The 26,550-nt window shown below is 57.8% G+C and overlaps 1 protein-coding gene across 2 annotated transcripts; it reads right to left on the bottom strand.

Moving 5' to 3' along the window:
• Positions 1 to 1,470: 1,470 nt before the first annotated feature.
• On the bottom strand, positions 1,471 to 24,687 carry LOC136658417 (syntaxin-1A-like). 2 transcript variants are annotated; one of them, XM_066634986.1, is made up of 10 exons: positions 24,522 to 24,687; positions 16,510 to 16,587; positions 15,142 to 15,241; positions 10,487 to 10,561; positions 9,641 to 9,714; positions 7,834 to 7,942; positions 6,042 to 6,115; positions 5,737 to 5,874; positions 1,990 to 2,100; positions 1,471 to 1,548 (listed from the first exon to the last, which is right to left on the bottom strand). In XM_066634986.1, the coding sequence occupies exons 1-10, from the start codon at positions 24,549 to 24,551 to the stop codon at positions 1,471 to 1,473; spliced, it is 867 nt and encodes a 288-aa protein (XP_066491083.1). In that variant the 5' UTR covers positions 24,552 to 24,687. The 2 variants fall into 2 exon arrangements, with proteins under 2 accessions (XP_066491083.1, XP_066491082.1); XM_066634985.1 differs by lacking the exons at positions 1,471 to 1,548; positions 1,990 to 2,100 and adding an exon at positions 2,139 to 2,219 and having other exon boundaries at positions 24,522 to 24,641.
• Positions 24,688 to 26,550: the final 1,863 nt, after the last annotated feature.

Genomic DNA, 26,550 nt, shown 5'->3' with positions numbered 1-26,550 from the left:
TTGGAGCAGAATCTAACCCCTGCTCTCCCAGGACCGGTACCCTTCTTCCAGGGGGCATTTCTGGACAGCAGCTGTTCCCTCCCTGACCAATCAGCAGTGTAGTCAAAAGCACCCCCTCTATCAGCACTGCTCCCTCTGCAAGCAGCTTTTTGCGGGGGGGGGGGGGTGAGCTAGCTGTGGTAAGAGACTGCTGGTGACATGGGCCTGCTGGAGGGGGCCACAGCACAGCTGGGCCAAAAGAGGAACGGCCCAGGAAGCTGAAGGCAACTCTCTGTGGGGGCTGAGTGGGGGTTTGGCACTTGCTGTGTTGCATATATCGCCACCAAGGCGGAGAAGGGACTCACATGGGCCGTTGGACTGTACAGAAGAGAAAAGGTGGCCCGTGGAGCACTGGGAAGGGCAACATCTGCAACAACAGGGAAGGGCAGGGAAGGGCAGCATCTGCACATTGAGGGCGGGCACAGAGTAGGGAGCCTGGGTGCGCAAACCTGCGTTCACAGCAGTGGAGGTTGGCAGGGGAGGGCCATGGCCAGCACAAGGGCATTTGCTGGCAGTCACCTGTAGTGTCAGTCTATCAGTCCCAAACTGCCACAGTGCCCAGAGCCGGCTGCCCTCGCTTAGTTTTGCTGGCTCTTTGCGTTGGTGTGAAGCTCCCTCCTGACCACTGAAGAATAAGTCTGCAAGTTTAGTGGGGGTTGGGCAAAGGAAGGAAGGCTTCTTCGTCCTGCTGGGGCAGGCAGCCACACGGGCCCTGGCTTGCATTCTGAAGGAGGCAGGACAGAGCCCCCAGCCTGGGAGAGAAGGAACAGCCAAACAGAGGGAAGGGGCAGAAGTGGGGCCTCCCAGCAGGTTGGTTGCAGGAAGCAGAGAAAGAGGACGTGGGTAAGAAAGCCCAGCTCAAGGCTTGGAGCGCCTGCCTACACGTGGGCCAAGAGCTGCAGCTGCCACAGCTGGAGAGGGGAAGACTGACGAGGCTTGGCACTTGCAAGGAGAAGGCAGAGCAGCCCTTGCATGTGAGTGCCCCCTCGCTCTCTGGGGCACTAGTGGGAGAAGACCAAAGGTGGGCCAGCTCATTTTGCAGGGGGTGGGGCAGAAAAGATGACTTCACTGGAGGGAGAAAGGTGCCCCCACCCCAACGGAAAAGGGTTCAAATTCAAGATCCAGAGGGACAAGAGGAAGTAAGGGGGGCTGCAAAGTGGGGCTCCTGCAATGCGGCTACCGAGTTTCCACCAACAGGCAGGGCAGCAGCTCCTGCACGCTCTGCCCCCACAGCACTAGCCACCCCCACAGTACCCAACACGCAGCATTCAACACACGGTCATGCATGAGACAGAAGTGCTGGTCAGCAGATATTGTCCGTTCCCCACCCCCAATGACAACCGCAGGCCTTGGGGGGGCCAGAGGCAGCCCCACTGGGGCTGGCACCGCTTCAACTCTGGGTGTCCACAAGGCAAGAGTCTGTGCGACCTCCTAGCCGAAAATCCCACAAGTGATGGAGGCGATGACGATAACTAGCACCACGCAGCAGATGACGATCATGATCTTCTTCTGTGTGGGGAAAGAAGGCAAAAGTTGCATCAGTGACCTGCCAAGGGTGTCTCTGAGCATGCAAAGATGGCTGTGGGGCCTGTCAAAGACCCCCAGAATGCTGGTTGCACGTTGGGTCACCTGCAGCGGTGGATGCTTGGATGGTGCTACATTTGGCCCAGATTGAAAGCTGGGCTGCAGTGTGTCAAGAGAGACACCAGAGGGCGCCTTTCTCACTAAGGGAACAGCGCCACTCCCAGGGAGCAGGTCCAGCAGATGGAGGGCGCAAGCCCTCACAGTGCTAAAGGTGCCCCTCTGAGGAAGTACAGAGTGCACTTTTGCACCACAAGTCACAGCTCCTGCCCTTGCGCATCTATTTGACGCCAGGGCTGGCAGAGGAGCTTCGGCCGTGGCCCCCACCTGTGCTGAGCGAGACCCAACAGTGGGCAGAGCCGCACTCACCCACCGGGCCTTGCTCTGGTACTTCTTGGCCTGATAAGTGTCTGATAAGGCCCGGTCCACGTAGTCCACGGCATGCTCCACGTTGTACTCAATGCGGTCAATCATTTCTCCCTACACACACAGTGGAGGACGCACGGGGGCAGTTGCTTTCAGGACTTGTCTTCATGGGCCTCTGGGTGCTCCAGCCTGCCTGACTGGGACGACCACGCCCAGCCAGCTCAGCACCCAACCTGCCGTCAGGAACAGAGGAAACGTCACAGAGTGGAAACTCCCTCCTGCTCCCCACAGACCAGGGACATTCTGGGGTGGCTTACTCCACACCCTAAAAAGGTTTCATTCCACCATTTGGCCCATTTGAAGCTCCCTATTTTGTCAAGTTAGGCAGGAGGTCTGGTCTAGAGGGTAGAGCCTCCATTTGCCTGAAGATAACATCCACAAGGTCGCCAGTTCGAGGCCACCGGCACCGTGCGACCTTGAAGCAGCTGACAAGCTGAAGCCGAGCTATTCCATCTGCTCTGAGCGTGGGAGGATGGAGGCCAGAATGTGAAGCCAGATCGGAACGAAACACCTGAATGTAGTGGTTCTTGAAAGAAAGAACCTTCTTTCAAATTGTAAAAATCCCTATTTAATAAGGGATTTAAATAAAGCCTGCCTATGTAAACCGCCTTGAATAAAGTCTTGAATAAAGACCAAGAAAGGCGGTATATAAATACCTGTTATTATTAAAAAGTTGCACCACTGCCATTTTCAGCCAGGACAACCACGTGCAGGAGGGAGGAACTGGACAGAGAGAATCTGTGGCCGAGGAGAGATTCAAATTCCTGGCCCCCATGTCCAGTGCATCATCCCTGGCCCACCTTGCAAGGAGCGAGTTCCCACCATCAAGAGGTTCCCAGCACCAAGCGGTGCTGACTGAATCTCTCCTGCACAGCCTCAGGGTGAAGTGTGCACACTTGGGGTGCTGAGAGCCAATGTTCTCGTTCTGCTTGCTCTCCAGGGCAACAAAGGCTTGGGCAAGCAGGCTGCACCCCCCCAGCCAGCGCATGCCCAGCAGCCTTGTCTTGTGGCGCCAGAGGGGCACGTGCAGGGACCTGCCCCCAGTCACATTCTCTTGGTCTCTTCCAAATCCTCCACACTGTCAGGAGTTCGAGGAAAGAGTCCAAGGGAAATCTGGACCACCACGTTCAAAGGGTTCTGGAAGCGCAGAAAAAGCTGCAGTGGGGTGAGGGGGTGTTTGGGGGGGAGGCTTTTTAAACAGCACGTGGCGCACTCCCACGTGGAGGGAGTGTGCACACTCCGTGGTGTGGCTGGCAGGGCCTGCCCAGGTCCAGACAGGCCTCTGTGGTGCCTCAAGAACTTGCACAAGCTCTTCTGAGCAGAGGAAAGGGGCGCAGCTCTGTCTGCAGGCTGCAGATCTCCGAGAGGCTCTCCTGGCCGTGCCCTAAAGCAGTTCAGCCACCAACCTATATCTTTTGCTACAAGTAAGTAAACCTGCAAAGCAACAGCCTTCCTGGCCAGCCTCTCCCAGCCTGGCCTGCTCTGACCAGCAGCTCTCCAGGTCCCGAGGCAGAGAAGGGTCTTAGTTGGTCTGTGGAACTCCTTGTCATGGGATGTGGTGGTATCGGGCCTTAGACACCTTTAAAAGGGGATTGGACAAGTTTCTGGAGGAAAAATCCATCATGGGATACAAGTCATGATGTGTATGTGCAGCCTCCTGATTTCAGAAGTGGGTTGCCTCAGAATGCCAATGCAAGGGAGGGCACCAGGATGCGGGTCTCTTGTTGTCTTGTGTGCTCCCTGAGGCATTGGGCGGGCCACTGTGAGATACAGGAAGCTGGACTAGGTGGGCCTGTGGCCTGACCCAGCGGGGCTGTTCTTATGTTCTTAACTACAATTCCCAGGAAGCCTTGCAGGTCTCTTGTTACCTGGTGTGCTCCCTGGGGCATTTGGTGGGCCGCTGTGAGATACAGGAAGCTGGACTGGATGGGCCTATGGCCTGATCCAGCGGGGCTGTTCTTATGTTCTTAACTACAATTCCCAGGAAGACTTGCAGGTCTCTTGTTATCTGGTGTGCTCCCTGGGGCATTTGGTGGGGGGCTGTGAGATACAGGAAGCTGGACTAGATGGGCCTATGGCCTGATCCAGTGGGGCTGTTCTTATGCTCTTAACTACAATTCCCAGGAAGACTTGCAGGTCTCTTGTTATCTGGTGTGCTTCCTGGGGCATTTGGTGGGCCGCTGTGAGATACAGGAAGCTGGACTAGGTGGGCCTATGGCCTGCTCCAGTGGGGCAGTTCTTATGTTCTTAAACTACAATTCCCAGGAGGCCTTGCAGGTCTCTTGTTATCTGGTGTGCTCCCTGGGGCATTTGGTGGGCCGCTGTGAGATACAGGAAGCTGGACTAGGTGGCCCTTTGGCCTGCTCCAGTGGGGCTGTTCTTATGTTCTTAACTACAATTCCCAGGAAGCCTTGCAGGTCTCTTGTTATCTGGTGTGCTCCCTGGGGCATTGGGCGGGCCACTGTGAGATACAGGAAGCTGGACTAGGTGGGCCTGTGGCCTGACCCAGCAGGGCTGTTCTTATGTTCTTAAACCCCCTTCCCCTGCATCCTTAAGCAAGAGATGCTGGCAGGGCCTGGACCTTCTGCAGGCAAAGCAGGGGGGCTTCTGCTGAACCAGGCACCTCCTGCCTTGCCTGTCCCAATCCAGGGACATGGCTGGGGGGGGGGGGGCAACCACACAGCAAGCAGAGCGACAGATGTCCCAATCCAGCCACGTCCCCTGCTGCACCCAGAGCTCCCACTCCCCCTCTCAACAGCACAGGCGCATGCGTGGAAAACAACACAGGGCCATGCACCACAGACATGCGGCAGGGGCTCCAGCACTGGAAGAGGTGGACGTTACCTGCCAGTTCCTGACTGCCCTTATCCAGGTGTACATGATAGCATGGGGTGGGGGCAGAAACAGGGGTCAGGAGGGGCTCTGAGGCTGACTTGGAGAGCCAGGAGCCATTCACACACACACACCCCCAGCCAGGGGCAATCCTCCTCAAGACAGCCATTTTGCGCCCGGTTCAGGTGGGTGGACTTGAGGGTGGGAAGGCTCTGGCCCCAGAGAAAGGAGACCCCCAAGTGCGACGCCCCTCCCCCCAGCCCTTCCTCAGGGGTATTTGCACAACAGGAATGGTTGTTCAGTCATTCGTGATCCCATGGACCACATTATGCCAGCCCCCCCCCCCGTCTACTACTAACTACACAACACTTACTACACAACAGTAATGTCAGACCCAAACCACACCACTGCTGGGAGACACCCACAAGACTCCTTCAACAATGCATGGTTGTGGGGGGGGGGCAATGCAGAGGGCTTCTGGGGGCTGGGAAGGGCCAGAACCCCCCTTCCTGTGCCACTGAAGTGCCTGTTTGAGTTAATTGGGGGCCACAGCAGGTTTAGGAGGGGCATGTTTTGGCAAGAAACAGACTGGGGGGAAGGGTTAACTCCCCTGATCCACACGTTGGGGCCTGGAGGGAAACACGCACACAGGGTTGCCTTTTGTTCAAGAGGAGGAATGGCTGGCTGGTCTTCAAGGCAGGTCTGCAGCAGCCTCTTCAGGGGGAGAACCCAAGGCAGGGCTCCACCTCCTGACCTCCACCCTGTCCCTGGTGGGGTAGCTACTCCCCCACGCCCACTTCTCTCCTACAAAGAGCAAGCGGGTGCCCCTGTCCCCCGGCCAGCAGGTGGCCCTCTCACCTGGCTCTCCACCAGCATGGCCATGTCCATGAACATGTCGTGGAGCTCACGGATGCTGGTCTCCAGCTTGATGATCTCGCTGTGTCGGGTCTCGATCTCGCTCAGAGCCTGCTTGGTGATGCTGGAGTCCATGATGATCTGGAAGAGGTGAAGCGTCCTGGAGCACTGAGCTGGGAAGGGCCCCCCAAGGTGGGTTCAACCGGCCAGAGGTCCTGCAGGGCCTGTATGCAGAGCCATGTGGCAGCCGCCCAATCGGATCTGGGGCTCAGGCCAACCGGACCCCACAGCAGCAGGAGGGAACTCACCCCGGAGGAGAAGATGGCTGGGTTCCCGCTCTCTAGCATGTCCTCCAGTTCCTCACTGGTGGTGGTTCTGCCAGCTGCAAGGGAGCACCAAAGAGCCTGTAGTTAGCGGGACACGGTGGGGCAGTTCCCCCCTGGCTTCCCAACAGCTGGTGGTCTGAAAACAGGCAGCACCCCCTGCCCTCACTCAGACCCTGCACAAAGCTTCTGCAGGTCTTGAGGCCACATCCTTCTCCCAGAGGTAGACTGCCTCTGAACACAGACGCTCTACATGGCCATTGTCGTGGATTGCTCTCCTCCCCTCTCTGAGCACCTTTGCCGGCAGCGCTCGCTGCAGCTGCAGAAGCAGATTCCACAGAGAGGTCCCTGCCAAGGGGGCAGAAAACCCCTTTCCCAACACTGCCCCCCCCACTCACTTGATGTCGCCCAGATGTCTCACGGTCACACACACAAGGGCGTCCCAGTTCATTCCTGGAAGCTGCAGCAGCTTGGCAGAGGCATGTCCGCCCCAGGTGAGCAGAGGGGCCCAACTCCTAGGACTGCGCAAGCCCCTTTGGTCCTGCCTTTCCTCTGGATCGGGGCCTGATTTAGATCCTGGGCCTCCCCCATTTGCTCTGTTCCTTTGGATCAACCCAACAGACGTCTGATGGATTTGCCTGCCCAGTCTGTTCACTCCTATTTGGCCCACAACTATCTGGCCTCCAAGAGCCTCTTGAGCTGGGGCCTCTTCATCCACATGGGAGAGGGGCTTTTCCTGGGCAGTCTCCTTCTGCCTCGGTGGGGGCAGCAAAGTCCAGGCAGCCAGAGAGGTTAAACAGAGAGCTAAGCAGAAAGGGCTGCTCTGCCCACCACAGCAAGCAGAGGGCAACCCCCAGACCGCTCTGGAGGACCTTGCGGTCTGGCGGGGAGGCAGGTGTGGTGCTCCGGCACTCTTGGGTGCAGCAGAGAGGAACCGAGGGGGGTGTGCCAGTAGCAGGCTGGGGGCCCTTCTGCTCCTCCTGCAACTGCCTGTCCTCTCTGCTCCACCACATCTCCCACTCAGCCTTCTATTCTGATCTCTCCCATCCACACCTCCGCCCCCTACCTGCTCAGCCGCTCTCCACCGCCCACCCTTTGTGCTGGCAGCCAGGGAAGCATACAGCTGAATGAGGCACAGCCTGGGGGGGGGAGAGCCTGGGGTCCAGCCAGACCCTGAGCCTCTGCAGATGGGAGGTGGGACACAGACTGCCCCCTCGCTCTTCCTGACTTCCTTTCACCCATGGCAGCTCCTGGTTCCTGGAAAAAGGGAGGTGCTGCACAGTCTGCTGCCCCAAAGCAGGCTGAAGGGGAAGGTCCACAAAAGGGTGGCTGCTGCCCCTTCGAGATGCAGTGCAGGCGTCTCACGGGCAAGCGGGTTCCCTCAATGTGGGGAGGCAGTGGGGAACCTGCCCGAGGAAGGGGCTTCAGATGGGGGCTCAGTGACCCCTTACTGCTGCACCGAGGGATTTAACTCCCACCCCACCAAAACCTACAGGCACATATTCGCCAGGCACAGCAGGATCCCCTCTGCGCTCGGCAGCTCTGCAGGGATGCAGTGTGGATCAGGACCACGGAAGGCGGGAGGATGAAGCTTCCCCCCCAGCTCAATTCCATATCAGCCCCCTTTTCATCAAAGAGGGGCTCTGCCATTCTGCACTCAGCTGTGAGCAGCATCAGGGGTTCCACACGGCACTTAATGCACATCTAGCCCGGCTGGCCCTGCAGGACGCGCACAGAGGGACAGCCCTTCGGAGAGTGCAGACGGAGCCCCACTCACTGATCTCCAGCTGCCTCTGGATCCGTCCCTTGCAGCGCTCCCGGTAGTCGGACTGGGTGGCGTTGTACTCCGACATCACCTCCACAAACTTCCGCGACAGGGTGGAGTGCTGTGGGGAAGGAAGCACACCAGTGGGCTCCTGGCGGCCCCCGGAGCCATTTCAGGCACAGACACCCCCCAGGAGCAGAGGCAGCCCAGTGCTGAGAATCTGGACCTCCTGGCCAAATCTTGCCTCCAGCAAGAAGCACTGGGAGGCCTCGGGGTTCAGGCCTGAAGCCGGCCCCCCTCCGAGCAAGACGGACTGGTAACGCCTGTTACACAGTGGAAGTCCCGACACCCCCTTCCTTTTTGCTCATTTCCCCCAATCTCTGGCCTCCCTTCCACCAAAGTCCCAGATTCCTCAACAGGCTGCAGAGTCACCCTGAGGTAGTCACCGTGATCCTGGGGTGCTGGGCACCTTCGTCTGGCAAGCAGCGTGGCCCCAATAAGGTCCAGGAGCAGAAGACCAGCTGCCCCCCCCAGGGGTGCAGGGCAATGCTCCCTGGTATGTAAAGAGGCATCAGTCGCACACAGCCCCTCAACGTGCACATCCCCAGCCTGTCACCTGCAGCTGCTCAGCAAAAAACACACGTGCTCCTGTGCATGCCCAGAGACCGGAGGAGCCCTGACTGGTGTGAGTGGCGAGGGGCAAGGAGCCTCTGGACAGGACTGGGCTCCGCTACGTCAGGCGTTGGCCCTGTCCTTGGCTTGTCTCTCCACCACCTCACTAAGCCGCCCCCCCCCCACTGTTTTCTTCCCACCTTTGTCCATCCCACCTTTTCCCTTTGTTGTCCTCTGGTTTCAAGGGCCTGGTCGAGATTCACTGGGAAGAGAGGGTGTGAGCTAGCCAGACCTCCCACTTCCCACAGAGTGCATCTTGCGCTCTCTCCAGCTGCGACAGCTGAGAGTGGAACATCCCTGTTTAGCAGTCTATCTCAGAGCACCAGATTCTGAGCAAGAAGACTATTGCCTTTGTACACTGTCTGTGAGTGACCTGGTCGGCTGCTGGGAGGAAAGGGATTCTGCACTACGTGGGTTCTTTCGGTCTGAGCAGCAGACGGCAGAAGATTCTCCTTCTGTGTGCTTTCAGCAGGGGGAAAGCAGATCACTAGGGCCTTGGGGATGGGGCAGCAGGGGCAGATCAGGGGTGAAGGGCACCCCAAATCTGCCACTCTCTGGACCACTGCAATCTGCCGCCGATGCAACTTGCACCACCTCGCCTCAAAGTGCGTGGCTTCCTCCACCCACTGGCCTTCCAATTGGCTGACTGGTGGAAGGAGAAGGGCAGCCATTCCTGCCTGTCCCAGGCCTGGGGCAGAACTAAGCCACCACCCGGCATGTTCAAAAAGCACCACAAGGCAGTTAGAGGGCTCCCTGCAGGCCTCTGGAGTTCTATACTGTTGCTTCAGCCACGCCATCATCATCAATACTGGGACACGGAGTTGTTTAGGGGCATCATATGCACTGCTGCTGCCTTGTGGGAAAGCAGCCAGCAACTCAGGAACGAGCGAATGGCTTCTTTCTCCTGCAATGGGGGCTGCCCAAGAGCCACGTCCACTGCTCAGGGTCTGCTGTCGGTCGGTGTGGAGGGGCCCACCTGGCTCTGATGCCAGCAGGTCTCTCACAATGGCCACCTTGTGCTGGATACCACTGTGTGTGTGGCCACTTTTGCTTGCCCCTGCACATTTCCTGCAGCAGGGCTCAGGGTTCCGCGCTCTCAGGCCACAGAGTGCCAGCAGCCACGTCTGGTCCCTGGGGCAGGACTCACCTGTGTCTTCCTGATTCTCAGGTCAGCAGACGACCGGTTCTGTCCTTCCTCCTGTTCAATACTCTGTTCGATACCTGGGCGGGGGGGGGGGGGTTTAGCAGAAAAGTGGAGCATGTTCTCAGAGAAGAAACAGATGGGTCTCACTCGCTCCTGCCTCCCAGCCTGGCCTAAAAATAGCTCTGCAGAAGGCAGGAGACGGCAGCCCCTCTGAAGGTCCTTGGTGGAGGCACTCCCCTTTCCTGCCCGCTGCGCCCAGCAAGGCTCCCCGACAGGCAGGGGTTTGCTGCACTTTACAAGAAAGCGAACGTTGCACCATAAAGGTGAACACAGCCGCCCAGTGAGGCAGATTTGCACAGTGCGCCCTGGCCTGCAGACTGCTGATCGAGAAAGTCCACTCCTGTCCCATTGCTCTCCCAGAGCCAGGCTGCCCCCACGGAAGACCCGCCTGGTCCAAACAGGCCCCACTCCTCTGGCTGCCCTTGCCTGCCACCCTCCAGGGGGTCCCTTTCAGGTGGAGCTGCTCCTCTTCCGTTTAGCAGGGGGAGAGTGAAGCTCCTTCAGTCGAGCTTCCTCCCGGGGGCTCTGGCTGGTGTGTCTCTTTTGGACTGTCAGCCCTTTGGGGACAGGGAGCCCTTTACGGATTCATTGGCTGGCTCTGTGACTTGGTGGCTGCTGATGGAAAGTGGCATTGCAACAGCACCTCCTCCCAGGCTAGTCTCGGCCAGTTGCAGAAGCTGTCCTTGCACTGACGGAGTCTCTTGCCAGCTGGCTTAACCTCCCTGCTTCAGTCTCTGAGGGAGGGGTTTAGGAAGCCAAACCTCCCCCCCCATGTGGGTGGACACTTACTTTTTAGCTTGGAGCGCACTTTGTTGGCCGTCTTTTTGATGTCAGACATCAACTCTTCCAACTCTTCCTTGGTTTCTGGAAGGGAGAAGAGTCAGGAGAAGTGCTGGAAAGTCGAGCGCCAAGCAGGACCGACTCTGCTGGATCAGAAGGTCGTCCTCCTGCCCCCCAAAGTGGCTAAAGAGCTGCCTCCTGGGCGCCCACAGACCTCGGCCCTCTCCTCTTCTGGCTCCCCAGCATTCGGTATGCAGAGGTAGACTGCCCCCAAGCACGGAGGCTCTGCTAGTGATGGTGACTAACAAGTGCCCCCCCCCCCACGTGCCTGCTTGTTCAGAGCAAAGCTGTCAGGTCATCCTCCAGTCACAAGAGCAGCTTCCAGAGAGCCCCCCAAGCAGGTCCGCCAGCTGCAGCCCCTCTCCCTGTTGACCCCCCTCAGCAGCTGCCTCAGAATCTGGCAGCTCCATCAGGCCTCGTAGCCACTTGACAGATCACCGCCTCTTCTTCCAGGAATGCCCCCTGTCCCCTGGCAAAGCGCCCTCAACGCAGGACCCAGGCCACACCTTGTGCCAGCCTGTTCCACAGGTGCAGAAATCCCTCCTTCTGCCTGTCCTGAACCATGTCCTGTCTGTTGCTGCTCAGTGTCACTGGGTGACCCCAAGTCCTGGTATTCACAGAGGGGGGTGGGCACCTCCCTCCTTCCCTGCCCTCTCTGCACCAGGTATCACAATCCAGGCTTCTCACAGGTCCCCTCATTCCTGCGTCCAAATGCTCTCTGCGCCACTCCTCCCACAGCAGGTGCTCCAAGATCCTGGTCTGCCCCCCCCCCACTGCCTGGCACTCACAGTGGCAGGTGTGACTGCTCTGCTCTCCCCTCCCCCACCTGAGGAGATAATTGCCATCACCTGAACTTGGGAAGCGCCAGTGTAGCCAAGCAACAGTGGCAGAGCAGTAGCATGTTGGTGGCACAGAAGCAGGTGCGGCAAGGGCACGCCCCCCCCAGCTCAGCTCTCTTGGCTCTGCCCCAAGACCAACCCAGGTAGGCTGACAGCAGAAGCTGCAGAAGGGAGCTGGACTCAGGGACTGTCAGCCCATCTCACGGATTGAACAGAGGCGTGCACCTTCTCAGCACTGCGCATGGAGGAACTGGCTGCGCACTGACCATCAAACAAGCTGCACACCACAAACACAGCTTCCTCTCCGGCTTGACCGGAGATGTTCACCTCTGAAGGGCATCCCTTCTCCCATGTCATTTGTGACATTACCCTAACCCTAACAAATAATCTTTTTCTTTTTTAAGCCTGAGTTTTTGAACAGAAACATGCACCTCAAGGGACGATTTCTGCCCGAAGTGCGGGTTCTTTCACAATCTGGGATCAGCACTCCCCACATGCCTTGCCTGGGACCCCAAGACCTTTAGGAACACCCGGGAGCTGCCGAAACGCTCTGCCTCCATCAAGCCGGTGCGAGGTGGATGCTGCCAGCCGAGTGTTCAGGAAGTGGACCTGGCTCCAGGCCCCTGACCCCCAGCAGCTGCCCAGATCATCTGAGAAGCAAGGGCAGGCTTGGGATTTTATGGCTGCCACGGCAACTGTGGGCCTTCCTCTATTCGGAGTAAATGCCTGCTCCCTTGCTGGGCAGGAGAGGGGAGACCTTGCAGTGGTGGAGGAAGCACACCTCTCTCTCCTGCGTAAGGGTCACTACCAGGTTGTGTTGGATGGGGACAGGAGCCTCTCTGAGGGTGGAACCCCATAAGAACATAAGAACAGCCCCCTTGGACAGTCAGTCCTCAGAGGCCCCAGTTGGATTCCTGAATGGCTCTGGGGGAATTTCCTGTCAAGGCCACTGGAGGGGGGAGAGGTCACGGCCACTGACAGCTGCAGAGCCAGGAGGGCCTCTTGGAGCTGCAGGCAGCAAAGCCAGGCTGGGAAGACCACTGGAGCAACACAAGAAGGAACCCTGGGGCCTGCCAGAACTCCACTTGCAGCTGCCTGCACGGTGATGAGGGGGGCAGAGAGCTTCCTGCCGTGCCCCCGTCTCTTGTGCCCACAGCGCTACGGGCAGAGCTCTTCTGGGAAGCACAAGAACCCTCGGATGCCCACCGGGTCCAGCCTGTGAGGCACATGCAGAGAACTGACAACGGGGACTCTGCATCAGACACCAGCGCCACTGGTGTCTACGTGGCTGCAGCTGTGGGGTCTTTCCAGCTTGCCCTGTCTGAGGAGCAACTGAGTCTCCTTGGGCACTGCACACGCCCAGCTGAAGAAATCTCCCCCTGCTGCACAAGGACAGGCAGTTTCTCACCCTCCACTTCTGGACACTCAAATCCAGGGATTTCAGGAAGAAACTGCTGAACTAGCCAGTTCCCAACCTGGATTTGGAACCAGTGCCTTGGTGGACGTCTGGTGCTGGAAACCAAACAGGGACGGCGTGTCCTTGCTGGGCCTGCCGGACCTCTCCGTGGCTTCTGACAGCATCAGCGGCATTCTTGAGGGTCCTTTCTGAACCCGTCTGGCTAGGAGGCTGTGCTGCAGCGGCTGTAGTCCTCCTCAGGAGGACCCTTCCTCATGCCCCCCTCATCCACGCCTGAGCCACAGGCTGGAACACAGCCAAGGTATGTGGGCTCTCCCTGGGTCACTGACAGTGCTGCAGGCGCATGTTCCATATACCAGCTCCAGGCAGATATGCCTCGCTGAGCACCAAACCTGCCCTCCCAGCCATGAGCTGGATCTGCCTGCCTTGCACAGGTGTGGGCAGACAGGAAATACGACACTGAGCACAGCAAGGTGGCTGAAGAGGGCAGCTGCAAAGTCCTGCGTTCTGATCTCACCTCAGCCACAAACTTGCCGGGATGCTTTTCAGCAAGGCCCCGTTTTCTGAAGGAAAACATGGAGCTTTCTGGTTTCTTTTAGTGACTAGCAGGACAACACAGGGAACACCCGAGCCAGTGGTAGGCCACCTGCACAGGCCTAGGACGGGCCCTGGGTCTCCAAGCTCCTACCTGCCACTGCTCAGGGCTACTCATAACAAGGGCACAGCTGAGCAGGCAGCAAACGGGCGCAGCAGATGAGAAGGCGCCAGCAGGAAGCCGGCAAGAATCTTCGTAGGAGGAAAACCCAAGAGCAGGGAGGTGGGGAGCCAGGCAGGCAGCCGGCCAACAAGCTGCCAAGTGGGCAGCAGGCAGAGGAGCTGCTGGCAGCCAGGCAAGGAACACAGAAGGGCTGTAGGCACCCGGGGGGAGGGGCAGAGGGGGGAGATCTGGTCCAGTCATCCCATTCTGGAAGCAAGACTGCAAGCTCCACTAAGCCCTGGCAGATCATCCCAACAAGCGCTCCCTTAGCACACAGTCCCGGAGCCCCGGAAAGATCCATTCCTGGATTTCAGAGGTGCTTCTGTGGGCTGCAGGCCGCTCCATCGGGGGGGGGAGTGCTGGGGTAGCCTCCCAGGTGCCACAAGGCTCCCGCCTTTGCTGCCACGTATCACACGCTTGTTGCTCCCTGAAAATCCAGATCAGAGTGTGCCCAGAGCAGGTACAGGTAGAAGGAAGGGGCAGGTGGGGCTGGGGAGAGACTCTGCCTCACCTACCTGAGAATTTGCAGAGACGCCCCCCTTCACTAAAGCCACAGCCCCTGTTCAACCCGGAGCCATCACCCACCTGACTTTCCTGCCACCCTGTTCCATCAGAGACAGAGAGGAGGGAAGGAAGGAAGGAAGACTCGCCCCGCCCAACCCCTCCCTCCACGCCCCACTGTGCAAACCTCCCTTGTGTCTGTGCCTTTTCCCGAACTCACAAGTGCCAGACCCCGTGCATCTGCCTCGGCCACTGCCCTCCCCCTCGACCTGGGAACGACCACCCCAATCCTTGCAAGGTCCAGGTCTCCTGCACACACACCCATGGCAGCTTCACCCAATGCAGCAAAGGAGCCATGCGCCTCCTGGGCCACTTCGGAGGCGCCCAGACTGTGCTTTTCCGCTCCCCAAGCAGGTGGGCACCTCAGCCCTGGCGGGAGCCGGGAACGCCCCCTCCCCAGCCTCTGCATGCTCTGCCTCTGGTGCCACCCACAGGCCCTGGATGCTGCCAGACAGGCAGGCGTGTCAGGAGCCAGGCTGCCAAAATTAAGGCACAGATAATTGCAGAGCACTGGTATCTAACGCTCTGCCTGAATCGGGCGAGAGAGTTAATTAGTGTTTACGTGACAGGCCTGCTTGCTGCTGGAAACAATGCTGTATTGTTTGGAACGGGGGTGGCTGGGGGGGGAACAAGGCAGTGGTTGAAGAAGCTCACTGCTGTACACAAGGTCCCAACTCTGACAAAGGGAGCCCCAGGTGGGATCAGAGGAGGAGGAAAAGGCACCAACTGCAAAGCTAGTCCGGGGAGTCCAAACAAGCCCACAGCCTCTCCGCACCGCCTCTTGCGGCGTCACTCACACCCTGCAAAGGATCCCTGGCCGCCGGGTGTCACATCCTGCCTGCCACGTCTTCCACTCCCAGTGCAATCAGCACCGGGGACCCCTCAAGCTGCAAGATCCCTCTCCCTGCCACGCTCCTGCTGCCTACCCGCAGGCATGGGGCTCACCACCTGCAGGGGCCAGGAGTGTCCCTCCTCGGGGCAGCACCACCAGGGGCCCTCCCGGGGCAAAGGGGCTGCAAGGCGGCCTTACTCTCGTCCGGGTTGGGGGCAGCCAGAATGGCACTGTGCTTGCGCTTCACCTCTTCCACGTTCTCGGCAATTTTGTCTATGAACCCCCGAATTTCTTCCACCTATAGGGGAAGAAGGACAGAATGAATCACCAACGCTGGCAAGCTGCCAAGTCCTCCACGGCCAGGTCTTCGCGGCTCCCATTGGCACAGCCAGGAACTGTTCAAAGAGTGTCAGGACAGCAGCAGGGGATGCTGCGCATGTGGGCCCCGGTCCCCAGTTGCCCCCCCAGGCTTCCCAGGCCACTCTCTGTGTGTGCATGAGAGGGAGAAGGAAGTGCCTCCACAGGAAATTCCTTCCCCCACCAGCCAACGGGGTGACTTCAGGAACTCCTGCATTACTGCAAGCCCCCTCCCCTCGAATAACCCAGCAGCATGAGCTGCAACCGTCTAAATCAGCAGCCTTCAAACCACAGCCTGCAGGCAGGGTTAGGTGTGCCTAAATTACCCACCTGGGCGCGGCACGGTGGCGGCAGAGCCCTTCCATTCTGTGCTGCAGCCCCCAATCTGTGCTGTAGCACCCACACTACTCTTTGTTGTTGTTTTTGTGTGAATTTTGGGACTACCAATCCAGACTGCTGTAACATGTGTGGCAGCTCTGTGAGGGCAGCTCACCCTGGGGGGCTGGGAGCCCCCATCACTTGCCCCACACAGCCCTGCTGGCAAAGATGCTCCCCCGCCAACTATGGTCAAGGACGCCCTGGGGCTGCTGGTGCTCCAGTGAGGACCTGGTCTGCTGCCTTCTGAATCAGCTTTGTTCTTTCCAGAACAGCTGCTTTCACTTCTGTGTTGGTTTCTTGGCTGTGGCTAACCCTGGAGTTGCAGGAGCAGAGTCGAGGAAGAATCCTGCTCAGTGATTCACTCACCATTACAGAATCCTCACCTGACACTCTGAGCAAACCTTATCTTCACTGTGAATTTCCTTGCACATTTGCTCACTCAGGCTGCAGTCCTAATCACACTTTCCTGGGAGTAAGCCCCTCTGAACAAAACAGGACTTACTTCTGAGTAGAACTGGTTAGGATTGTGCCCTCAGATGTTACCTATTGTGCCATCAAACCTGCTCACAATTAAGTTAACCCTTTCAGGGGATGTTTCAGACACAGCCGCCTGTTTGGCCAATTTAGCTCTGATCCATTAACTTCCCGGCGGAGCAAGGCGAGGAGATGTCCAGCCCAGCGGCCACTTGCTGCCCCGCCAGAGTTCTGCTGGGGGTCCCTCTGCACTGCGCCATTGGAATGGCTGTCAGGAATCCACCATGCGGGTCAGCGACAAGGTGCAAGCAAGAGGAGGGCCCAGCTGTCCAGCACTACTGCACAATTACGACTCACCTGTTCAAAAAACTCGTCCATGAAGCGATCGCGGTCCACCCCCACGGCCACCTCCTCTTCCTCATCGCCGTCCTTGGCCTGCAACAGCAAGAAGCCACCCTCTGAGTGAGGCCACTCCTAACACTCCCCCAGGAGCGCCCTCTGGCAAATGTCTGGGTCAGAAAGGCAGCCAGGCCACCTCTGAGACTTGAGGCCTTACGGGGTCCCGTCAAGCCTGTGACATCCCTCAAGAACCTGAGGACAAACCTGGTGGCCATTCTTTCATTTCACTGATCCAGAGTGCAGCAGAGATGGTTGGACAAAAAGGAGATCCACAAACATGGACACTTAAGAGTTTGGAGAGCCATGCGCACCACCTCACCAAATAGATGAATCGACCAGCGTTCTTCAGCCTTGGGGTTGTGAGCCCAATGGGTCACGAAGCCTCAGTTGTGGGGTTGCGACAACTTACAGGAACGAAAGAAACTGCAGACAACTGGACTAGGTAAAGTCCGACCAACAGGTAAAGGGGGAGGCATCCAGTGTTCCAAGAGATTGTCTCCCAGTCCTGCTCAGGTTCTCAGCAACTGTGCTGAAATAGCTTTCACTCGAGCCCAGCTCCAACATTTTCTGCTCTCTAATAAGAATATTTGGCTACAGTGAACAGTGCTAGGAGGGCATTATGGGAGCTGGGTGTGTGTGGAGCGGGGGTCGGATAGGGTCCTGGCAGGGAGGCAGATTGACAGTGGGTCTCCAGTTTCATACTGTATTTATTTATTGGGATCAGGGCATGAAAAATGTCGAAGACCTCTGGAATAGACTATTAAGACTGTAAAAGACAATTCTGTCTTTTTCCCTTCTTTGTCCACAGCTGAAATGGGCAAAGCTCTTCAGCAACTCATTTCCTCTTGTAGATTAGAGGTCAGCGATGGGACCATTCCTGATTTCAGGAAAGCTAAACTTTTCTTCAGTCAGCGCTTAAGCACTCTAAAAGTAACCCTTGTCATCATGAGGTGGGCTTCCAGTTTAATTGGGGAGGCGGGAGGGATGTACAACTATCTGCCATTTATTAGTGCTGAAAATACTTTTATTCTGCTTTGAGATGTAAAAGACATTGTGTTCTAAACTAGATGGACAAGATACAAATCAACTGGAACAAGACACTGTTCCAGCTTGAAGGCATTCAAGGGAACCTAGAATATTGCCAGAAAACGCCCGGTTTGATCAGAGAATTTCAGAAGACAGACGCATACTTTCCCCGCCTTCATTCCATGTGATAATTTTTCAGTTTTTTTAAATCTACAGATCTGGGCCTTGGCACAAACACACCCAAGCTGAGGTTATAAGAAGAGTTTAGAGGCTAGCACTGAGGCAGCACCAGTGGGGAGGACCGGGGGAGGCAGCTCAATCCAGCTCCCCACATGAGAAAGAACGTGGCTGTGACTCCAACAGGCTTGTCCCGTGGCAGGCAGGGAGATCTGCCCTCGCCTCTCGGGGAGTCACGTCCCTGGAAGAGGAACAGCCAGCAGTGCAGGGGCTGCCACTTGTCTTGTAGACCCTTCCCCTCCTGTGCATCCCAAGCAGGGCAGGGCAGGGCAGGGCAGGGCAGGGCAGGGCCGCCCCCCATCACTGGAGCTCTGGCTTGCCTGGAAGAAGCCAGCCAGCACTGCTGGCCACAGAGGCCTCCTCGACCATGGAAGGCCAGCGTTCTTGGGTCATTCCACTGCCCCAAAGTGTTGAGAAAGCAACCGACAAGTGGCACTTCTGAAAGGGGATGCTTTTTTCTTTTCCGAAAGATTAACCAGCACACAGACTCTCTGCTGGAAGCCTCGGTCTCCATGCTTGAGCCGCAGGGAAAGGAGGCACGTCTGGAGCAAGGGGGCAGTCTTCAGCCAAGTCCACTCATTATGCATCCAGTCTGCAATTCAGGACTTGGGCCATGTTAATTTTGAGGAGGCCTGTGGCACAGCCAAAGAGGAACAGTGGTCCTTCTCAGTGGCTGCAGCTGCTAAGAATAGCACGCCAAAAGGGGAGGGTGGCCTGGCTAATTAGCGCAGTTAACAGGCTTTCAAACAAGCCACCCTGGCCTCGTTAGACAAGGCGTAAAGGTTAAGCGGCGGCAGGACTGGCAGACCAGGAAGCATCTGCTTTCCTGGAGGAGATGCACATCAGAACAGCCCCACTGGATCAGACCACAGGCCCATCTAGTCCAGCTTCCTGTATCTCACAGCCCCCCACCAAATGCCCCAGGGAGCACACCTGATAACAAGAGACCTGCAAGGCTTTCTGGGAATTGTAGTTTAAGAACATAAGAACTGCCCCACTGGATCAGGCCATAGGCCCATCTAGTCCAGCTTCCTGTATCTCACAGCGGCCCACCAAATGCCCCAGGGGGCACACCAGATAACAAGAGACCTGCAAGGCCTCCTGGGAATTGTAGTTAAGAACAGCCCCACTGGATCAGGGCATAGGCCCATCTAGTCCAGCTTCCTGTATCTCACAGCGGCCCACCAAATGCCCCAGGGGGCACACCAGATAACAAGAGACCTGCAAGGCTTTCTGGGATTTGTAGTTTAAGAACATCAGAACAGCCCCACTGGATCAGGCCATAGGCCCATCTAGTCCAGCTTCCTGTATCTCACAGCGGCCCATCAAATGTCCCAGGGAGCACACCAGATAACAAGAGACCTGCAAGGCTTTCTGGGAATTGTAGTTTAAGAACATCAGAACAGCCCCACTGGATCAGGCCAGAGGCCCATCTAGTCCAGCTTCCTGTATCTCACAGCGGCCCATCAAATGTCCCAGGGAGCACACCAGATAACAAGAGACCTGCAAGGCTTTCTGGGAATTGTAGTTTAAGAACATCAGAACAGCCCCACTGGATCAGGCCATAGGCCCATCTAGTCCAGCTTCCTGTATCTCACAGCGGCCCATCAAATGTCCCAGGGAGCACACCAGATAACAAGAGACCTCATCCTGGTGCCCTCCCTTGCATCTGGCATGCTGACATAGCCCATTTCTAAAATCAGGAGGTTGCGCATACACATCATGGCTTGTACCCCGTAATGGATTTTTCCTCCAGAAACTTGTCCAATCCCCTTTTAAAGGTGCCCAGGCCAGTCGCCATCACCACATCCTGTGGCAAGGAGTTCCACAGACCGACCACACGCTGCGTAAAGAAATATTTCCTTTTGTCTGTCCTAACCCGCCCAACACTCAATTTTAGTGGATGTCCCCTGGTTCTGGTATTATGTGAGAGTGTACAGAGCATCTCCCTATCCACTCTGTCCATTCCCTGCATAATTTTGTATGTCTCAATCGTGTCCCCCCTGAGGCGTCTCTTTTCTAGGCTGAAGAGGCCCAAATGCCGCAGCCTTTCCTCATAAGGAAGGCGCCCCAGCCCCGTAATCATCACCTGGCAGCATCTCCAGGCACCCACCCCCCACACCAGCATGGACAATCCAGAGCTAGACAGACTTCGAGATGAGGGTCAGTTCACACCTCATGCGAACTGCCTGCTTGCTACCCCCCCTCCCCATGGCTCACTCTGGACCATGACTGGCTGCCTGCAACGGAGGAGCCAACAGAGCGTGGCAGGGAGAGGCCTGCAGCTGTGCGCAACAGGAAGTGGTCCTTGCCGTCAGTCCACAGGGACGCCTGTCTTCATCTGCAAAGCACTGACGGGTTGGATTTGATTAAAGCAGACAGCAGTGGAGGCCGCGAACAGCCGCCCCGCCCTTACTTCGGCAGGACTCTCAGGCAGGAGGCAGGCGCACCTCCCTCCCACAACCAGGGGTGGCCCAGCCAGGGCAGGTCCCAGAAAGGGCTGCTCAGAGACTGGCACGCACGTTCTCCTGGAAGACACACAAGGCCTGCTGAAATGGACACAGGAACGTCCGCTGCAGGGCTCCCCCTTCCCATTCCAGAGCAGAACAATATTCTGGGCAGCGATGGTGGGGAGGTGGCTCTGAACCGACAGTGGTGCACGTCCCCGTCCCCGTCCCCCCCAGGTGGCAAGGCAGTGGGAAGGCCGCACTGGAAGGAAAGAACAACAAGCCATTGGACCCCAAGGCGCATCACAAAGCAGGGAACAAAAGAGGGAGAAACAGGAGATGTGGGAGGGGAGGCAAGAGAACAACCCTGACATCCAGGCACCACCTGCTGCAGGCTGGAAACTGCAGCCACACACAGCACAGGAAGGAGGGATTCAACTCTTGTCCCCTCTGGCTTTTTTTAAATGGCAAAATCCAGACTTTCTTGACAGAGGCTCTCCAGGGGGAGAAGAGGAGGGCAGAGGGGGGCAGGACAGAGTTTCCAAGGAATGGCCACAGGAAGAGGTTTCTCCCTATGCAGGATGATCAGATGTCATAAGCCCAAAAGAGGACCAGGAGGACAAGACAAGACAAAAGCTAAAAACACTCACGCGTTGATTTCATGCGGTCAATTTAAACAACATATTACTTATTATTAAATTTTAAACTATATGACATATATTTCGTTACATATAATGTCGCAGGGCAAAGGAGGACATTTAAATTCTTTTCCAGGACACGAGGCTAAAAAAGAGAACATGTCCTGGAAAAGAGGGTGTCTGGTCACCCTGTCCCTATACAGAATTGCAGGGCACTCAATGCCAAGATCACTGCAGGTCACTTAATGAGGCCAAGATGGGCAGGGGATTCAAGGCAGACCAGAGGAACACAATACATTGTTCTTACAGAACTGACCGCTGCCAGATGTGGTGATGGCCGGAGTTCCACTGGCTTAGCTGGCTGTAAGAGGGGACTAGCCAGACGCAGGGAGGATGGCTGTGTCACAGGCCACCTCAAAATTAACACGTTCCTCAAACCACTGCACTTATCCCTGAACCATCACCGAAGGCACAGAGGCCGCTCCATCCCAGGGAATCCTTCCACCAAGAAGGGAACAGCGATATATTTATTCATACAACAGGGGCCAAAAGCAGCCCAAGAGCCCACAAAGCCCAGCTGCCCACTGCCAGGGACACACCAGCCAGGAGCTCTGGGCAGAGTTCTCCTCCTGCATTCTCTTCTCCTCTCCACACCTTGTGCTCAGAGGTAGACGGCTGCTGCACATGGCAGCTCCGTGTTGCTATCAGGGCCAGTAGCTGCCAGAAGAGCCCCTCACTGGACTAGGAAGGTCCAGCAGTGGCCAACCAGGGGCCTTCCAGACACTCCACACACGCCAGGGGGCAGCCCTGTCCTTCAGGAGTCACGGGGAGACCAGTCCTCGGACAAGCTGCAGAGTCCATCTTGAAACATCTCGCTGTGCAGAGGAGCCTCCCTCCGGGCCTTGCAGGAAGGTCAGGCCAACGGCCCATCAGGGCGGATCCCAGCTACTCTCACCTGCCGCTGTCCTGGCCAGCCCCACTGCCTGGCACTGTATAACCAGATCACGGGACCTGAATCCAAAACCACTGCACACAATGCAGGTGGTCTGAACGCAGTCCTTCTTGGGCCTGAGCTGGCACCCCTCAGTCTTAGAGAGACGTTTCCTCCTGGCCAGTCTCTCCTCGCCACGGCGTTTTAGAAGCCCCTGTCACATCCCCAGCTCTGCAACACTTCCTCGTGAGTCAGAGCCAAGTCAGCCACTCAGGACCCTGCGCCACGGAGCTTACTAAACTACTGCTGCTGCATCCATGACTCCCACTCCTAGCCATCAAATACCACCAGCAGGGTGAAGAAACGGCACTTGCCTTTCATCACAAGTCCTCAAACATGCCAGCAGCACCAGTCCAGAACACCCAGGAGGAGACACGGTCCAGCCCCGCAGGCACTGTTTGCTGGCTGCCCTGGCAGTCTTCTGCACTGGTTGTGGGGGAACAGGCCCCTCTCTGGAGAGGAGGGTGGGTCTGCCTTGGCTCGTTCCCCCAGTCGATGACCTGCAGATTTGGCCCCACAGGTTGTCTTCTGGTTTTCTTGATCCATCACTAGAAGCTTGTCATGAACAAATCCAACCCACAGCTCCTCCAAGGCAGCCCAAATGCTTCACATAGTGCAAGAGCAGAGGTCTCTGCCCCAAGGGGCTGACAATCTACAATTCAACACATGGGAGTCAACCAAGGGGGACAAGAGGCGGACAGAAGATACAGGGTTTTTAGGTCTTGACACATGCAGCATGGGCACGTGGAAAAGGTGGGGTGCCAAAGGAAAGGATGAGGGCATCAAGCGGGCACAGCATGAGGCTGTCCCAGGCACAAGGGGCAGGGAGATGGCAGAAAACCCAACACCTCCCCATCTCTCCGCAATGCCCCCAGACTGACTGCAGAGAGGTCAGGGAGGGGCCTCTGGTCTCCAGCACAGGGTCCTTGCCCAGCTTTGCCTTTGGTGGCACTTCCAGGAACTCCCACAAAGCAGCTCACCAGGCCCAGCGGCCCAAGTTGGAGAGAGGGTGGGAGTTCTGAGCCCAGGACTGCCTCTTGCCCATGGGCTTGAGAGGGGCAGAAGATGTGCAGGCTGCCAGCCTCCTGCTGCAGCACAGGAGCAGGAGGCCTCAGCCCCGTACCCTGGTAGTTCCACAGAAGGCAGGCAGACCAGACCCTGCCTGCTTGTCCTCCAGGCTCAGAACTTGGAGGCACAGGCTGGACTTTAGGCTGATCACCACTGATGGGACTGTCTGCACACACAAATTGCTGTGATGGGCTGGACCCTTGAGGCTTCTCCAGCCAGGCACCCCGACCCTGACAGCGGTTGGCTCAGGGAAGGCCCCCAAACAGGGCAGGGAGGCCCATCCCTCTCCCAGCTGGGTTTGGAAGCTGCACTTAATGATCAGAATGGCCAATAGCAGCCCCTTCCTGCCCCTTCTCCAGCCACTCTGTGGGCACTGAGCAACTTCACAGAAGGAGCAGCTCCTTTTGGCAACTTGCTCACTGGAAGTCAGCTGCCCCCTCCCAGGCCAGGACTTGAGCAAGCCTCCAGGTCTGAAAGGCAGAGGGGTCAGCCAGAGCCACCTCTGTCATTGCCCTGATCTGGCACCTGGGAAAACAGGATGTTGTGAGGGACACTGCCTCATGTGGCGCAGTCCTGGCCAGAGTGAAATGCGCATCTAGGGCCAGGTGGGTCTCCTGCACATCTCCAGTGCTTGGTTGGGTCTCAGTTTGAAACCCCTTTGGCTGCGCAAGGAAGGCACTCTGCAGGCACCCAGAGACACTTCTGCTTCCCCAGAGGCCATGTGCTCCAGATCAGGTTTCACAGCCAGCCAGCCTGCTCGGCTTTGGCTTTGCCACTTAGCCCACCTGACCCCTGGAAGAAGGAGGCTGCCCAATAAGGGCAACAGGAAGGCTCTGCTGGATCAGGCCCAGCATCCTGCTTCCCCCAGCTGCCAACTGCCTTCCTGCGAAGGGGTTAAGACAGGCAAGGCAGAAGAGCCGCCACCAAGAGCCCCTCCCCCCACATCCCATTCCAAGCATCAACTTATGCCTTGAAATTCTCTGGGGGCGGGGCTACTCCGTCCTGCTCAGGAAATCTCTTGGTCTGGAGACCCTACAGACTTTACTAGAGGGGGAAGGAAGAGAAAGCAGGCTGGTCCTTGGCCCCACTTTGTTCAGCCCCCCCCCCATTGCTCAGGACACCCCCCCCTGCACAGGTCTAAAAGGGCTCACAGGCAGGAGGGATCATTTCTAAATTTGTTGGCTCATTCTAGTGCCTGGGGGGGGTAACTCTCACCCTTGTTTCCAGTCCCCTGGGGCACAGCTCATAACTGGGGGAGCCTTTTACCGCCCCCGCTGGGGGAAAAGGCGGGAGAAAAAGCTTTAAAACAGACCACCTGCCCACCCCCCGCAGGTCACGTGTTGGGGGAAGGGTCGCTTAGCCCCCGGCTGGGGGGCGAGCTTTCCCCACAAAGACAGCCTGACAGACGGACGGGCGTCCCTGCCAGGGAAGCGGGCAGGGGACACTCCAGGCATCGGCATCGCTCCGCTCCTGCGTGGCGCCCGCATCCCCGGGGCGGCGCCCGTCCCCTCCCTCCCGGCAGCCCCGAGGGGACGCCCCCACCCGCCGGCCGGGCTCACTCACCGTGCGCAGCTCCTGCGTCCGGTCCTTCATCGCGCCGGCGGCGGCTGACGCTCCGCTGTGCCTCCGCGCCGCTCCGGTCGGGGGAGGAGCGAGGGGGCGGGCGGCACATGCGCCGGAGTCGGGAGGGTGCGGCCGGGCCCAGGCGGGGCGGCCACCCGCGGGCCCCTTCGCTCGTCAGCGGCGCGCCCGAGGCGCTCCGGACACGCCCAGAGGCTCGCTCGCGCCCAGGGGGCTGCGGGTTCCGCGCTCGCTGCCGAAGGCGGAGCGGTCCGTCGGCCAGGCGGGGACTCGGGGGCTATGCGTCCCCCCCGCTCCTGGCGGACGTGCTTCCGGGGAGTCGGCGCGGCGCAGCAGGACTGAGCCCCGGCACCGCCCCGAGGGGCTCGCAGTCGGAAGCTGGCGGGGGCGCGCGCGCGGCACAGGCCGGCCCTGCCCGGCGCGGAGAGCAGCGGAGCCTCCCCGAGGCGCTCACACGAGTCGACGCTCCGGGTGCTGCTTCTCCGACGGCTCGCAGCGCCGACACGTCCGGCGGCCCGGCCCCGAGGACCTCCACCGCTGCCGCCGGCGCGGCTGGCGCACCAGTGCGGGCTCCGGGGCCGGCCGGGCGAGCAGCGGGCAGCCCGGCGCGCCTGCCGGAGGACTCGCGGATTCCGATTCCCTGCTCGCGGCACGCCCAGGGCATGCCGGCACCGCCGGGTGTGTCGCGACCCCCTGGGCTGGCAGGCCCGCCACCTGCTGGCACGCGGAATCCGGGCAGAGGACCCGTTGGCAGCCTCGAATGGCGGACAGCCCTTCTTGGGGTTTACAACCCGCTCTGACAACAGCCCTGCGAGGGAGGCTTCAGCGGCTCCAGTGCTGCAGTGGCACTCTGCCAGGAAGCTCCCTGGGGATCTGACCACCAGCCACCCTCTCCCAGCGGGGGGGGGGGGGAAACAACACCCCAGGAAGTCTCCTGCAGCAGGAGCAGCACCAATCCTGCCCAGCTGCCTCTGAAACTTTCCTGCAAGGACCTCAGCCAGGAGTGTCAGGCTCAGCAGGTGGCAAACTGAGAAACTTCCCTATACAAACAACAGAAGAGCCCAACTGGATCAGGCCAGAGGCTCTTGGAGTCCAGCTTCCGATTTTTCCATTCACAGCGGCCTACCAAGTGCCTTGGGGAGCGCAGAAGACCGCAGACACCTGCGTCCTGGTGCCCTCCCTTGCAGCTGGCATTCTGAGGCAGCCCACTTCTAAAACCAGGAGGTTGCACAGACCCATCACGGCTTGTAACCTGGGATGGAGTTTTCCTACAGAAATCTGTCCAATCCCCAGTCCAGGCTAGATGCCATCACAACATCAGCACATGTGGCAAGGGGTGCCAGAGACTAATTACACACTGGCTAAATAAATTTTATGTTTTAACTCTCCTGCCACTCCATTTTGGTGGATGTCCCCTAGTTCTGCTGTTGTGCATGAGGGAAAAGAACTTCCCTATATATATGAAAGGTAATTTAATGCAGAATGCAATGAAACAAACGTCATTGGAATATCTGTATTCTATCAAAAGTTATGGCCAATTAACCAGAAAACCAGAAAAACACAACTGCCTTATGGAACAGAAAGTGGATTTTTTAAATTCAAAACTGACCCATGAGACTGATTTTTCTGAGAGCCAATTAGATGTTATATGATGCAGCATGGAACCAATAAGGTGTTAACAGGAGTCCGCTGTCATTTCCATGTATCATAATACAGTTACCCTGCTAACTGGATAGAGGCACTTTTTTCAAGTGGTGATCCTCTTATATTTAGCAGCGGGAGAATCACTGTCCCTCTTCAGCCCAGCACAGCCTCTCTAACCGATAAGGGGTACACTTTTAATTTACTTAATTAAATTTTATTTTGTCGTGAGGGGGCTACAAAACCTTCTTTGACCCCAGGTAGCAGGTAGATGCATTAGCTATGCCACTGACTAGGGGGTGGCGGCAGAGCAAGCAGGTGGCAAGCTTCTGGGGGGTGGAGGCAGGTTTCCCCCCAATTTTTGCTTTTT

Source organism: Tiliqua scincoides, chromosome 8 (assembly GCF_035046505.1).
Source record: "Tiliqua scincoides isolate rTilSci1 chromosome 8, rTilSci1.hap2, whole genome shotgun sequence".
Lineage (NCBI taxonomy): Eukaryota > Metazoa > Chordata > Lepidosauria > Squamata > Scincidae > Tiliqua > Tiliqua scincoides.
This window is presented reverse-complemented; position numbering and strand designations above follow the sequence as displayed.

Excerpts from the sequence above, each read along its gene's own strand:
- LOC136658417 (XM_066634986.1), bottom strand. The coding sequence starts at position 24,551 with ATGAAGGACCGGACGCAGGAGCTGCGCACG. Across the intron at positions 10,562-15,141 it reads TGCCCCCAACCCGGACGAGA|AAACCAAGGAAGAGTTGGAA; the intron begins GTAAGGCCGCCT and ends TCTCCCTTCCAG. Across the intron at positions 6,116-7,833 it reads CCAGAGGCAGCTGGAGATCA|CTGGCAGAACCACCACCAGT; the intron begins GTGAGTGGGGCT and ends GCTCCCTTGCAG.